Here is a 15452-nt window from a genome sequence, read left to right on the forward strand (position 1 = left end):
ATATATATATAAAGAGCTAGGGATATAGCACATTGCAAAGGCCCTGAGTTTATTTTCCGGCACCAAAAATAAAAAAGCACCCAGTCTGTGGCATTTTGTTATGGCAGGATCATCATGAGTTCAAGGCCAGCCTGAACTACATAAAGAGTTCAAGGCCAACCTGAACTAGTAATAACAGTCTCTATATCAAAAAACAAAAAACAAACAAAAAAAGCCAGGTATGGTGGTACAAATCTGTAATCCCAGCACTTGGGAGGCTGAGGCAGGAGGATCACTGTGAGTTTGAGGCCAGTCTGAACTGCATTGTGAAACCCTGCCTCCAAAAAATAAAAAGACAAAAAAAAAAAAAATTTAACTTTTTTTTGTTGTTGTTGTTTTCCAGTACCAGGAATCGAACTCACGACCTTGCACTTGCCAGGCAGGCACTATGCCACTGAGCTAAATCCCCAGCCCAACCAAAAAAAAAAATTTAAAACAACAACAACAAAAAGACTGTAGATTATGGGCCAAGGTTAATGGTATCATCCATATGCCCTTGCTTCTATTAGATCAATATTAGCCAAGCAGCTATATTTGTACTCTTATTGGTTGATTATAGTTTTGACCCACCTTGTACCTACTTCATGATTTGGCTCTATAAAACTCTCTCAGAGAAATGGGGTCCTTGGCAACCTATTCGGGACCCCTCCTGTCTCTCAGGAACTATTCCTATTCCCCATTCCTTCCCCCCCCTCAAAAAAAATTCCTATTCTTAACCTCTGTTGTTCCTTAGAATTCATTCTTCAACCTCAAGGATCAGAAACTCAGCATACCTGACATCTAGCAGGTTTGGGGTTATGTATTTTTCCCCTTCTATCTCTTCCACATGGCAGGCAGTTTGAGAAGGAATCCAGTACCACATCTACGTTATTGAGAGTGTTTAACCAGGAACACTTTGGGAAGGGGCTAACTGTGTAAGACTGAGCTAAAGACCAACTGCATTCAGGGTTTCTGGAGTCACTATGCCACAGAGACTGGGTGGAGACAGCCACAAAAGACTGTTTGAGAGGGTGCCAACTAGAGATAGACCCCACCCTGAGGAGTTTAAACTCAGGCCAGCAAGGCCACAAGGGTCCTAGCCTCCAAGCTGAAAAGCTAGGCCAGTCATATGTGGTTTGGAGAAAGGATTGGAACTGAAAGCGTTAAGTCCAGTGGACAGCTTGACACCCACGCCCCACCCCCACCCCACTGCCTAGGAGGAGCAAGGAGCTCAGGGGTCTGTGTGCTTTCCCATCTGCAAATGCGATCAAAGATACACCTTGGCCTGGAGCAGCGGGGGCAGGGAGGAGACCTCACAAATGCACAAGCTGTCAAGATAGGCAGAAAAGGCGGTAACTGCAGCATACATAGAAACTGGGAACTGCTGCAGTGAATACAACCCTAGGGCGGACACCACTGAGCAACCACACCCACCTGGAAAGGTGGGGCAGGATTTAGCATTCGCTCAGGAAACACTGTGGGTAAAAACAAGAGACCTCAGTAGTGATTCACTCTCTCTCCCCCATAACCACTATGCCTGGTTCTTTTCTTTCTTTATTTTGCTCTCTATTTCTGCTTTTCTTCTCTTTTTTTTTTTGTTTTTCTTTTCTGTTACTTTTATCTAATTCTGTTGATTTGCTTTTACTCCTTAATAAGATTCTTCATCTCACTTCCTTCCTTCTCATCTCTTCTATTTCAATGTTATTTTGTCTTTTTGAGACAGGATCTCACTATGCAGTTCAGGCTGGCCTTGAGCTCACTTTGTAGCCCAGGCTGGTCTTGAACTCACAATAATCCTCCTGCCTCAGCCTCCCAAGTGCTGGGATTACAGGCATGCACCACCATGCCCAGCTCAAATTTTAATACTTGCATTCTCCCATTCCTCATAACCTCCAGTTTTAATAGTCTTATTATTAAACTCATTAATCTTTTGATATTTAGTTAATTCTGTTATTAGTGTTGAATTCTTTTCTATTGTTAATGGTGATATATTTGTTGTATTTAGTAGATATTTACTATATTTTAATATTTGATTTATCTTTTTGTCTATATTATAATTACAGATCTCTTTTAATTGTTATGGGTGGCACAATGGTAGTTTTTATTGGTTCTTATGGTATGTCAATATCCAGTTTGTCTTTGACTCTTTTATCATTGCTGATTTTGTTGCTATAGCCAGGGTAAAATACCTGATGCTATTAATTATTCATTGGTTTTGACTTTTTTTTTTTTTTCTTGGTTTTTTGAGACAGGGTCTTGCTATGTAGTTCAGGCTGGCCTTGAACTCACTATATAGCCCAGACTGGCCTCCAACTCTAGGCAATCCTCCTGCCTCAGCCTCCCAAGTGAGTGCTGGGATTACAGGGGTGCACCCACCACGTGGCTTATTAATTGGTTTTTAGTTTAACTGTGTCATCAATAGTACTGTAGTTCATTTCTGGAGAACTGGGTCCTTGGCCAATTACACTGTACTTTCCTCTCCCCAAATGAACTGAGGTGATCAGATGTTGGGAAAGAGGCAAAAGCCTATAGCTAGCCAGGCCCAGACAACATTCACTAGAAAGCAGACACTCACTAAAGCAGTGTCTATACTAGCAACAAAGCCGTTCCATATAACTGACCTGGAAACATGAGCATAAACAAACAAACAAACAAAAACACAGGAAGACAAGAGGCTGTGGGGAAAAAGGAACTCTTCTCCACTGTTGGTAGGAGTGTAAATTAGTACAGCCAGTACAAAACTCAGTGTGAAGATTCCTAAAAAAAACTAAAACTAGAAGATCTGTTCAATTCAGCTTTCCCCTTCTTGGTATCTTCCTTAAAAAGCTAAAAACATCAGCCAGGCTTGGTGGCACACAAACAGGAAGAGATAGCAATTATAAATATATATTCACCAAACACCAGTGCACCCAACTTCATAAGACAAATGATACCAGACATAACATATCAGATAAACATCAACACAGTTATAGTGGGAGACCTCAATATGCCACTATCACAAATAGATTGATGAGCTAGACAAAAAAACACTAAAGAAATATTAGAGCTGGGGCTGGGGATTTAGCTCAGCGGCACAGCACCTGCCCAGCAAGTGCAAGGTTGTGAGTTCAATTCCCAGTACTGGAAAAAAAAAATAAGAGAGAAATATTAGAGCTGAACCACACATTCAAACAAATGGACATAATAGATATTCTCAGAGTGTTCTACCCAAGAAAAACAGAACACACATTTTTCTCAGCAGCACATGGAACTTTCTCCAAAACAGACACATACTAACCCATAAAACATACTTAAACAAATACAAAAGAACTGAAATTGCCCCAGGCATTTTATCAGATCATAGTACAATAAAATTTAAAATTAATTACAAAAGAAACCACAGAAATTACGCAAGAAAAAAAAATTATGCAAGAACCTGGAGGTTAAACAATACACCCTTAGATCATCAATGGGTCACAGATGAAATTAAGAAAGATGGGCATGGAGCCCCATACCTGTAATCCCAGCCCTCAGGAGGCTGAGGCAGGATTGCCACAGTTCAAGGCCAGCTTGGGCTACATAGTGAATTCAACGGCCATTCTGAACAAAAGAGACCTAAATTTAAAAAAAAATAAAAAAGAAGGGAAGAAATTAGATAGTTCCTATAATCAAACAATGCCAGTACAACATACCAGAACCTACTGGACACAACAAAAGCTGTCCTAACAGAGAAATTTATAACTGTGAGTGCCCATATCAGAAAACAGAGTGAATACAAATAAATACCCTAATAATGCATATCAAGGTCCCAGAAAAACAGAACAATCCATATTCAAAACCAGTATAAGGGAGGAAACAATAAAGATCAGAGCAGAAATTTTATCCCAGCACCTGGGAGGCTGAGGCGGGAGGATCACCATGAGATTAAGGCCAACCTTGGTTGCATAGTGAGTTCAAGGCCAGTTTGAACTACACAGAGAAACTCTGTCTCAAAAAAAAAGAAAAATGAAATTGAGGCGGGGGGGAAACATACCAAGAAGATATAAAATCCCTAAGTAATCCAATAACAGGCAATGAAAGGCAGTTAACTAAAACTAAACAAAAAACCTACTGTCTTGTTACTTTTTCTTCACTGCTGGGACAAAATACCTGATTAAGAAAGGAAAGGTTCATTTAGCTCACAGCTGGTGGAGGTTTCAGTCCATAGTCAGCTGGCTCCAAGGCAGAGCAGCACATGGCAGAGGCAACAGTTCATGGTGGGTAGAAGACAGAAAAAGCACCGAGAACACAAGGGGGGGAGTAGCAGAAAGCAAGCCTGTTTCCCTCCCTTATATTGTATGCAAACTACCTGCCCCAGGGCAGGTATAGCACTCAGACCAATAATCCCAACATTGGATCATGAATCAATCATAAACTCTAAAAGCCCACCCTATGACTGCATGAGGAATTGGGGGGACATTGAGACACAAACTGTAACATTCTGCCTCTGGCCCCCCAAAGACTCATTCACATCCTTTTATGCAAAAGGCATTTTAGTCCATCTCTAAGAGTTGCCAATCTCCTAACAGTTTCAGCATTGCTGAAGAGTCCAAGTCCCAAGTCTCTTCCAAGATGTAAAGCAAACTCTTAGCTGCGTGCCCTGTACAAATGAAAACAAAGTTAAACATGTCCAACATTCAATGGCACAAGACAAACATTACCATTCCAAAAGGTACAAACAGGAGCATGCAAAGCATTGGGACCAAAGCAAGTCCAACATCCAGGAGAGCAAACAAACATTAAGTCCTGTAGTTCCATATGGAATATCCAAAGCAATCTGTGGTAAACTGTGAGCTCCAAACGGCTTGCGTGACTCTGCCCCATGGCACTTCTGGTGGCTGTAGTTCCTAGGGCTTCTCTCTTGGGCCTGTTTTCCTCCCTCTTGCAGCTTTCCTCAGACAATCCACATTCCTGGCTTTTCCAACCTCCTGAGGTCTCCACTGCACTTTACGTTTCTCACTCACAGCTTCACACACTGCCCTCTCAGGGGCACACTACCTGGCCACCTAGGCCTTCTGAAATCTAGGTAGAAGCCTTCTTAACCTCAGAACTCTTACGTTCTGTTTGTGCCTAAAACTAATGCCAAGCGGATAATGCCAAGGTCTGCTGCCACCTGGAGCAGTAGCAAAGCTTTCCTCTCTCTTGGCCATAGAGGCCGAATGCCTGGATCACTGGGCACTATGAATACAGTTCTGAGGAACAAATTCTCTATGTTGCTGCCATTCTGGAACATGGCGCTCAGCAGCTTCCTTCTCACGGCAAGGTCTTTCACCTTTGCAGTTTTGAGGCTGCAAAGGGTGCAGACTTGCTGCTTGTGATGCCCTCAGGCCATCTTTTCCATTCTCTTGTTCCTTCTCAGCAATGGAGATCTCCTCAGCTCTATCTTTGCAGTCCACAGCTTTACTACCTACTGAGACTCTGTCTCAAAAAACCAAAAGGAGGGAGGGCAAAAGAAAATAGCAAACAAGGAGATAGACTTTTTGCAAATAGAAAGGGAGCAAGAAATGGAGAGAAAGGGAAGGGAAGACAGAGGAGAGGATGTAAAAAGAATTCAGGTATGTTATATACATGTACCAACTCCCTATGGTCTATGTAATCATTATGTACTGCAACCATATACAAATACAAATAAAAATTAGAAAAACAAGTATAAAGGACACTATGGTATTGTTAGTGTATTAGCGGGTCAATAGAGGACATTCAAATATTATATCAACATTAAAATTTTTTCATGTTATATTGATATGTCTCCTAACAAGAACATGTTCTTACATAGCCACAGTATAAATTTGGCATGTAAATCTGTAGTCCCAGCTACCTGCAAGGCTGAGCTAGGAATAAGACTTAAACCCAAGATTTTGAGGTCAGCCTGAGCAATACAGTGAAACTGTGTCAAAATACAAAACAGAAACTATTGCAGCTGTCATTATTCACTAAAATTACAGTATAACAACTATCTACCTAGTGTTTGCATTGTATTAAGTATCATGTAGAGATGACTTACAGTATCCAGGAAGGTGTACATAAATTATATGCAAACACCATGTCATTTTATAGATGGGATTTGAGTGTTCGCAAACTGTGGTATCTTCAGGGATAGGGCATATTTTTTGGAGCTGATCCCCCTTGCAGATGCAGAGGGATAATTGTACGTGAAGGAAAAGTAGATAAATCAAATGAGGCAAAACGTTAATAGTTGGTGAATTGATTTTTTGTTTTTTGTCTTTTGGAGACAGGGTTTCACTGGTGAGATAAACTCACTGGTGCTAAACTTTCCCTCTTTGGAGGCCTTGTTCCCATCTTGCCAATAAAGTGATCCTTCAAGGCCTGAGCTAGTGCCCTGGCTAGATTCTGAAAGTGGTCTAGAAGCTTCCCAGGTACACAGGTGGTGGAAGCCAGTTTCAAGCAGGACTGTCCAGCATGTGTAGGTGGGGAAAAGAGGCTGCGTACCTTCCCTGATTCCATTCCTCACAGAGGTACTTACACTAGAACAGGAACTTTGAAACTATTATTATGCTCCACAGTAAGAAATATTTGTTTATGGTGTTTGAGATGGGGGTTTCACTATGTTGTCAAAGTAGCAGGGATGTGCCATCACATGTGGTTTAATATTTTCTACATGGTATCTGGGTGAACACACACACACATGCACGTGTGCGTTTCACAAAACAGGTATAAATTTCATTCTTTACTACTGTATTTTCTAATGTTAAGAAATTATAGTTGCTACCCACTAAATTGATTTTTCACAATTCATGAATGGTCTGAACCACAGTTTGACACAGCATTGGAGTCATCCTCTTACACTTTCTCCCAACCCTCACTCTTCCCCAGAGGAGTTATCTACTTGACTGGGAGTTGAGAAGCTAGTTCCATGCTCAGCATAGCTACTCAGGATGCTCCCTGCTCCCTGGAGAGGGCCTGGCCATGTAGCATGGGCAGATGACATTGTCCTCTCCATTTGGCTATCTCCTGCAACTTCTCAATTAGTTCTTAACTTGGGGAGAGCAAGTGTTGTTTGAGACCTCCAGGTATCTCCTAATAAACTAGACAAGTCTTCTCTCCCCAAAGTGTTAATATGAAAACAAATGTTTTTAAAATCAGTATTGGAGCTGGGTATGGTGGCACGCGCCTGTAATCTCAGCACTCAGGAGGCTGAGGCAGGAGGATCCTTGTGAGTTCGAGATCAGCCTGGGCTACAAAGTGAGCTCAAAGCCAGCCTGAACTGCATAGTGAGACCCTGACTCAAAAAGACCAAAAAAAAAAAAAAAAAAAAAGATTAATATTGGAAGAAATGTAATGTAGGTAAAAAATCACTTAGGGGTGACAAAGGACAAGGCGGTCAGTCTAAACATCCTGACTGCTGGCCCTGCCTGCTTCATTAACGTATCCAGAAGAGTAATACAGCAGAACCCTTAGGCGCTCGGAGGCAGCCAAAGGAGAGCTGAGGCGCTGAGGGTCAAAGTTCTCAATCCATCTCTACCACTCCCTAGGCGGGTGAATTGATTTCAGTTTCTTCCAGAGTCTTGAGGGATACCTGGAAGACAGATCGCTTGGGTTTGAATGCAAGCTGCACCAACGTGCAACGGTGCGTTCTTGAGCAAATTACTTATCTCCTGGGTCTCAACTTCCCTTTGGAAGGTGTGTAAGAGGTAACTGAGAAAGCCGTCAGTTAACTCCACGGCTCCCAGCAAGCGCTCAGCAGTTGGTAGCAAACACCGCCGAGCCTGTGCTCCGCAGGAACCGCCTTCGCGCCCCGCGCGGCACCTGGCGGCGGCGGGAGGGACAGGTCGCTGCGCCCCCAGCCCCGCCGCCACTAGCAGGCGACCAGTCTCCTGACAGCGGCGGTGCATTGTGGGGCTTGTAGTGCGGGGCTGGGATAGGGTGGGTGGGCGCGGCCGCCGCAGCCGCAGCGGGGCCATCTTCGGCGGGAGGGCTGGCTCCGCCGCGCTGCCCGCACCCACGCCCCTCGCCCGGCCGGATGGCGCCGCGGCCGCTGGGCCCCTTGGTGCTGGCGCTGGGCGGCGCCGCGGCCGTGCTCGGCTCAGTGCTCTTCATTCTCTGGAAAGCCTACTTCGGCCGCGGACGCGAGCGGCGCTGGGACCGCGGCGAGGCCTGGTGGGGCGTGGAGCCCGCCCGCCTGCCTCCGTGGGACGAGTGGGACGTGAGTGCCGGCCGGGGCCTGCGCGGGGCCGGGGCCCGTGTCTGCGCCTCCGCGTGTGTGGCCGAGGGGTGTGGCCGCGATCCTGCATGTGAGCGCCGGGCTCCGGAGCTTGGCCGCCGCGGCGCGAGTGGGCACGCGGCGAGCAGTCAGGGAGGCAAAAATCTTGGAGCGGGTGAGCGAATTTGGGTCTGACACCGCGGGACCAGGGCTTTCCCGTCCCCGCCGCAGTCCGGAGGACGCGGCCCGCTCCGAGGAGAGGGCTCGCGCCGGGATGGTCCGCGCGGCGCCTGCGCAGTGCGCGCTTTGGCGCAGCCCTGGGGGCTGGCGGGAGAAGCCCGCCGCTAGCCGCCAGATTCCTGGGGCTCGGTTGCTCCTGCGGTCCCGGGAAGTGGTCATTACGGTCCGCGAGAGAACGGGACGTGCCAGAGAACACTCGCGGAAAATCGGGTTTGCAATTCACAACTCCAGAAGCAGCGCTGGACCCACTCCTCCAGACCTCCCCCGCCTGTCCCTGGACCGGGCAGGGCGGGATGTGGGAAAGGTCAAGTGGGAAGTTGCCGGCCGCAGCCTGACCTCTGTCCCGCAGCCCGAGGTGGAAGAAGCGGAGGAACCTGCTCTGGAGGAGCTGGAGCAGCGCGAGGTGCTGGTGCTGGGGCTGGATGGCTGTGGGAAGAGCACGTTCCTGCGCGTGCTGTCGGGGAAGACACCCCTGGAAGGCCACGTCCCCACCTGGGGCTTCAACTCAGTGCGGCTGCCCACCAGAGACTTCGAGGTGGACCTTCTAGAGAGTGAGCAGAGACCCCCATCCCACCTCCCCGTCACCGCTGCTGGGCCTGGGCCTGGATTCTTGGGGGGGCACCCAAAATGCATATCTAAGCAGAACACTCCCCTGCATGAAATCTTTCTCACCCCTCCCTGGGACACAAGATACGGGACAAGCTCTGTGCTCTGGCATTTGGGCCCTAGTGATCGAAAATCTCCCCACTTACTAGTTGCCTGCCATTCAGCATTACCGAAGCTTACATGCTTAGCTGAGATCCTAACAGCTAATGGTTCCTAATCCAAGCACTTGACAGATGTTACATAATAAAATCCCCCAAAGGCTTCTTTACACATGAAGAAACTGAAGCCCAACAAGTTAGGTCATTTTTCCTAGGTCGCAGAGCTTTCCAGTGTCTGATGCAGTGCTGGCTGTAGGCCTTCACTGTTGAGCAGCATCTCAATGCTTGTTTCTGAAGGGTGACTGCTGATCTCTTATCTCCTGTCCTGTGTGTGCACTGTTCCCTCAGTCTAGAAAGCCTTCTTCCCTTGATGAACTGCTACTCATTCTTGAAGCTTTAGTTTAAACATGACATTCCTGGGAAGCCTTTCTGATTCCGAGCATGTATTTCAAATGGAGATCAGAGAGAATCTTGAGCCCCCGGCCCTCAGTCCTAGACTTTGTGGTGTTTTGGAAAAGAATGGCGAAGGGGATATTGAAAGGGCAGTCACCCTTGTGCAGCCTCACTCTCACTGAGAAGGACAAGGAGACTTCCTGCCTGCACAGGACTCAGACCGCAGAGGCTGTGTTGGTTCAGCGAAGGGTTAGGCATCATACGTTGAGGGCCTGACTTTTGGCCTGACAGGCTTAGTTCCTGTGGTCTCAGGTGCTTGTCCATTGGCCTGCTATGGCCAGATCTTTTCTCCCTGATTGTAGCAAACACTGATACTCACCTAGGATTCTGTCCTTACACCAGTGTTTCTCAGGCGGCTCCTTCTCTTGTGCCCAGGACACAGGTCAAGCAAAGCAGGCACTCTTGCCTTGAGGCCTTGTCTGTCAGAGGTAACAACCCTTCTTCCCTAGCCCTGGGGGAAGGGGATGGTTGTTTTCATGGTACCTGAGGGGCTGACAGGAGACAGTCTGAACTCACTGGATGCAGTCCCAGACCTCCCAATCAAGCCACAGGGTCCAGCAGCAAACCATTTACTGTGGTTGCGATGGCCTGGTCTGGGGCCCAGCAGAGAATGGGCCCTTAGTAGGGGATAATTACTAACTGAATGAGCTTAAGACTTTGATGGCTCTTCCCTCCCCCAACCTCCTGTATCCAGTTTGTTAGCTGCTGCTTTCAGCTCTGTCCTCAGAGAGACTGTCCACCTCCCATCTCTGCTGCTCCCTGGTGCAAGCCACTATCTTCTCTCCTGTCAGCACTACAGCCTCCTTACTGGTCTTCCTGCTTACACTTCTGCCCCTAGGGTCAGCCACAGCAACCTTTCAAAAACCCACCTCAGATCATGTCACTCTTGCCTAAACCCCCTAAGAGTTTGCTGTGGCCTTACAGGCCCTATGCAGTCTGCCCTGGCCATCCTCATCTGTGTAGCCTTTGCCCCTCCCACTGGTGAGGTAGTACCTCGGCCACCCTGACCTTCTGTTTCTCAAGCACACTGAGCTTTTTCCCACTGCCTTTGATGCTTTTCTCTGCCTCTTCCCATGGCTAGCTGCTTCTCTTCATCCCAAACTCGGCTCACGTCCACCTTCTTGGAGAAAGCTTCCCAGACCACTCAATACAAAGCCAACCCCCACCTCCAGCCACTTCCCTTTTTCTGCTTTATTTCCTTCTGTTCTGGAATGTTCGTGTTATGGCTAGTCCATTGGTTAGGGAGGGAGCTCCTTAAGAGCAGGGCTGCCTGCCTGTTCACCTCTGTATCCCCAGGACCTAGATCAGTGCTTGGCACCTAGTAAGCACTCAGTAAATAGTTAATGAGTGCCTGCTATGTGCCAGGCATTGTGCTGAGGCTTTGGGGGGATCCAGAGGTAAGTATATCTGGCTCAGAGTTTAGAGTTCACACTAGTGATACTAAGGTGCAGGGTGATCACTGGGGACTGTGCAGAGGGGCAGAGAAGAGCAGGAAAGTAACTCATGGGTTGAGTCTGTCATTTCCAAGGGAGGGAATGGGGTGAGAAAACTCACTAGAAAGTGGCTGTGCCCAGGCAAGGCAGGGGGTCCTGACTTTTCAAGGCACTGAGACTCCTGGCTTCTGATCACAGCCGTCACTGACTTAGGAGGAGGCTAAGAATTGGCAAGAGGGGCCAGGGATTTAGCTCAGCAGCACAGTGCCTGCCTGGCAAGCACAAGATCCTCAGTTCCATTCCCCATACCAAAAAAAAGAATTGGCAAAAGGCAAGAATGTGTTGCATGTGGTAACTTTGGGTTATACCGCAACCTGATGGGTGGGTTCAGTGATACAAGATAGCAGCAACTTGTCCTAAGAGACCAGGCTGACAGCTAGAGCTAAACTCAGGTCTGATCAATTCGTCTGATTGGTTCAGGACCTTGTGGTCCTTTCCTTGTCCCCGGGTGCTGCAGCTTTGGGAAGCTGTAAGTGGGTGGGTTGAGGCTAAGGATAAAGAGCCAGGCCCAGGGAGGCTCTGAACTGGCCACTGACCTCTCCTCAGTTGGTGGCAGCCAGAACCTGCGCTTCTACTGGAAGGAGTTTGTGAATGAAGTGGATGTACTGGTGTTCATGGTGGACTCAGCTGACCGGCTTCGACTGCCCTGGGCCCGACAGGAGCTGCACAAGCTGCTAGACAAGGACCCTGACCTGCCTGTCGTCGTGGTGGCCAACAAGCAGGTGAGGCCTTAAAAGGCTAGCTAAAGCCATTCGGACTTGCACTAGCAAATTCCTGGGCAGGAGCAGGGCACACTGCAGAGGAATTTGCCTGGGCCCATGCCTTGGTGAAGATATTGGCCCCACTTGATCTACTTAAGCTTTTTTCTCATCCCAGCCTGTTTTATTCCTCTTTGCCTGTCTATCCTTTTGTCACCCTTGAGAGATGAGAGAAATAATATATACCAGGTATGGTTTTGAAGAGCTGTCCTTGGGCATCTGTTGGCCTTGCAAGATGTGGGATGCAATTCCTATTTTACAGGTAGGGAAACTGAAGTTTAGGGAGGTTTGTAATCTACCCGAGGTGGTACATCTTGGGAGTAGTGGAATTAGGATGTCTGATTCCAAAACCTTGCCAGGCATGGTGGTGCATGCCTATAATCCCAACTCAGGAAGCTGAGGCAGAAGGAGTGCTGTGAGTTTGAGACCAGCGTGGGCTACATAATGAGTTTAAGGCCAGCCTGAACTATATAGCAAAACCATGTCAAAAAAAACAAGAAAAACCCTACACTTTTTCCAGTCTGCTGTATCCCTGCAACTTTCTGCTGTAGGCCAGAGATCTATTTTTGTTTTGTTTTATTTTGTTTTGTTTTGTTTTTTGGTACCGGAATCGAATTCAGAGGGCCAGAGATCTAAAGTGATAGGAACAGGTAAGTAATATTTATTTTTGTGTGTCGTTCCAGGCACAGTGCTAAGCACCTGACAATCACGACCTCACTTTAGTCCTATAAAAACCCCATTATTGTCAGGTGTGCTGGTACATGCCTGTAATCCCAGCACTTCGGGAGGCTGAGATAGGAGGATTCCAAGTTTGAGCCCAGCCTGGGCTACTTAAGTGATTTAATGAGAGCCTGTATAACATACAATTAAAAAGGTTGGGGATGTACCTAGGTGTGAAAGCCCTGAATTCAATCCTCAGTGAAAAAACAACACAACAGAAACTGTTATCCTCAGATGCTGAAGTTATAACTTTGACATAGTCAAGACTCAAATTCAGATTTTCCTCAAAGTTCCTGCCATTTATTTGTTCTGTTTTTAGACAGCATTGGACAGTGAACCCAGGGCCTTTATGCAAGAGCTTTACCACAGAGCTACATCCCCAACCCTGCAGTTTCTGCTCTTAACCACTACCCTGTGTCCCTGGGCTCCCTTAGGCCCCGCAGCTTTCAGCTTTGGAGACCATAGTGCCATCTTCCATAGAGGGGAACTGCCACAGAGCTGAGCCTATTGGCTTCCCTGTGGCTGTCTGTGTATCTCTGAGGGCCATGGAACATTTTCAGAACTTGGCATGGAGAGAAGTTGTGTCTTTGACTTTAGATTCCTCCTGCCTATCAGGAGACACTTGACAGTTATTTATAAATCTGACTGTATGTCCTAGTCTACCTGGGACAGTCCCCACTTATGCCTGTTGTTCTGGTGCCCTCTTTAAACCTCAGAAGTACCCTTAATTACACAATGAGTCAAACGGACTCAATTTATAAACCAATTCACAGCAGATTTGTACCTACAGAAGTTAACACCTAATTTATAGAAGTTGTTTTAAAAACATTAATTTTTTTAAAATATAGTCTTGCTATACTCCCAAAGTTGGACTTGAACTCACATTCCTCCCACTCAGCCACTGTGTCTGGCTCTATTTATTTATTTATTTTTAATTAGTTTCTTGAAGCAGAATCTCACATTCAGGCTTGCCTTGAACTCATTATGTAGCCCAGGTTGCCCTGGAACTTTGGAGATCCTCCTGCCTCAGCCTCCCGAGTGCTGGGATTACAGGCATGTAGCACCACACCTGGCTCAAGAAGAATCATCTTAATCTTGGGCCAGGGTTAAATTTAAAATGCATGTACCAGCCATGTGGTATAGCAGCTTTTTCCTTCCAGCTAGTTTTTAGGGTGTTGTATATGACCTCTCCAGCGTTGAGTTTAGGAAACTGGTCAGGAATTTTTGTAAGGCTCAAAGCTTAGGGATTAAATCAATCTGTTTGGAATCTGGCTTCGCAACTCATTACTGTTATCTAGACTAAATGACTTCACCTTCCTGGGCCAATTTCTTCAGTTAAGTATGGATGTAATAATCAGAGGCAAGGAATATGAGCACCTGTCACAACGCTGTTTCTCACCATGGTGGCTGGCGATGCAACAAAGTGGTTGATACAAAGGAGTTGGATGAGGGAGAGAGCACAGTGTTATTCCAGGGGGCCAAGAGGGGGCTGCTGGGAACTTGGTGTTCACTGGGGTAGCTGAAGAACAGTAGGCTGCATGGATAGCAAGGGTGGCAGCGTGTCGGCTGAGTCCCCACTGACCTGTGTGTTCTCTCCAGGACCTGAATGAGGCTATGAGTGTGGTGGAGCTGCAGCAGGAGCTGGGCCTGCAGGCTGTTGACAGCCAGCGGGAGATTTTCCTCTTGGCAGCCAGCATCGCCCCTGCAGGATCTGGTATTGAAGAACCTGGCACCGTGCACATCTGGAAACTACTCTTGGAGCTTCTCTCCTAGGCTGGGGCTGCCTGCTCACTGTCTAGTGCTGGTGACCACAGTTCCACTGCCTTCTGCTTCATTTCCAGCCTGGGCCCAGGGCAGGAGCCACATGGCAGCACCTCCCTTCTGCCCTCCTTGCCCTCCCAAGAGCAGGACTGAAAACCATACAGAAGCCTTTCCAGTGAGGTGGCCATGAGGCTGAAGCAGGGAGGTAGAGGATGGGAGGGAGAAGGTGGTGTAACTCCTTCCAGGCTGGAGTGTGGATCCAGTTTTCCCTTCTCTTACCTGAACAGTGACATGCTCAGTGGCCTCAGTCGTCCCCTCCCTGTAGGTCTCAGTGATTGAAGAACTGATAGAAAGGTCACAAGTACTCCCAGAGGCTTCGGGTCTCCTGGTCTACTCTTGACTTCATGCCCTTTCCATGTGGGCAGGTTCCTGGTGGTATGCAGTGAGCCCTTGCTCCCAGTCCTGTGTTGTCCTCCAGCCCCTGCTCTGCCTAACTGGCTTGTGGCCTTGTTCAGTCTTTGCCTCTTTGGCCCCAAGGCCATCATTTTTAAAGGGAGGTGGTTTCCATATTTTTTTTCTAACTGCCAGCCATAGGGGTACACAGTACTAGAGTGAACCTGGAGACTAGCGAGGAACTTGCCAAACATTTCCCAGCTTTTAAGGCCTGGCCTGCCCACCTCTCCTGACTACATAGTAAGTGCAGTTCATCGACCAAAGGAAAGGGTAAAGGCTGGGTTTTCCCCCCTGATCTGAGATAAGCTGCTGCTCTTGTACTAACTGTGCCAATGCCCATGTTTACATAAGTCTGGGAGGGAAGAAGCCCACGTCTCTGGGAATAAGACTGAACTAGAGCTGGGAGTTGGACTCAGAACTGTGTTTGCTTTATTTATTTATTTATTTATGTATTTATCAAAGGAACAGGCCAGAGTTCTAGGTTCTGTTTCTAGGTGCTGTAATCAAAACACCAGGTGATTGTTACAGAAAATTTGGAACTTCGAGGAGAATAGCTAGAATCATGAGTAATATTCAGATAACTGAAAGATGTCAATGGATTCCAAGCTGTAGTGCCCCTGGGAGTCTTTGAGATTGTAATTAATATCAATACTTTACAGTGATTCACATAAAC

General features: G+C 47.2%; 1 protein-coding gene across 2 annotated transcripts; it reads left to right on the forward strand.

Annotated features, from left to right (window-relative positions):
- Nucleotides 1-7933: 7933 nt before the first annotated feature.
- Arl10 (ADP-ribosylation factor-like 10) lies at nucleotides 7934-15194 on the forward strand. 2 transcript variants are annotated; one of them, XM_005376373.2, is made up of 4 exons: nucleotides 7934-8200; nucleotides 8787-8988; nucleotides 11634-11809; nucleotides 14165-15194. In XM_005376373.2, exons 1-4 carry the CDS (start codon nucleotides 8018-8020, stop codon nucleotides 14336-14338), a joined length of 735 nt encoding a protein of 244 aa, XP_005376430.1. In that variant the 5' UTR covers nucleotides 7934-8017; the 3' UTR covers nucleotides 14339-15194. The 2 variants fall into 2 exon arrangements, with proteins under 2 accessions (XP_005376430.1, XP_013365006.1); XM_013509552.1 differs by lacking the exon at nucleotides 7934-8200 and having other exon boundaries at nucleotides 8384-8988.
- Nucleotides 15195-15452: the final 258 nt, after the last annotated feature.

The sequence above is a fragment of the Chinchilla lanigera genome, unplaced genomic scaffold, assembly GCF_000276665.1.
Source record: "Chinchilla lanigera isolate Chin_1 unplaced genomic scaffold, ChiLan1.0 scaffold00007, whole genome shotgun sequence".
Lineage (NCBI taxonomy): Eukaryota > Metazoa > Chordata > Mammalia > Rodentia > Chinchillidae > Chinchilla > Chinchilla lanigera.

What these genes read in the sequence shown, in the direction of transcription:
- Arl10 (XM_013509552.1), top strand. Translation starts at nt 8,472, where the DNA reads ATGGTCCGCGCGGCGCCTGCGCAGTGCGCGCTTTGGCGCAGCCCTGGG. An exon ending in CGAGGTGGACCTTCTAGAGA is followed by an intron (nt 8,989 to 11,633) that starts GTGAGCAGAGAC and finishes ACCTCTCCTCAG; the next exon opens with TTGGTGGCAGCCAGAACCTG. An exon ending in TCGTGGTGGCCAACAAGCAG is followed by an intron (nt 11,810 to 14,164) that starts GTGAGGCCTTAA and finishes TGTTCTCTCCAG; the next exon opens with GACCTGAATGAGGCTATGAG.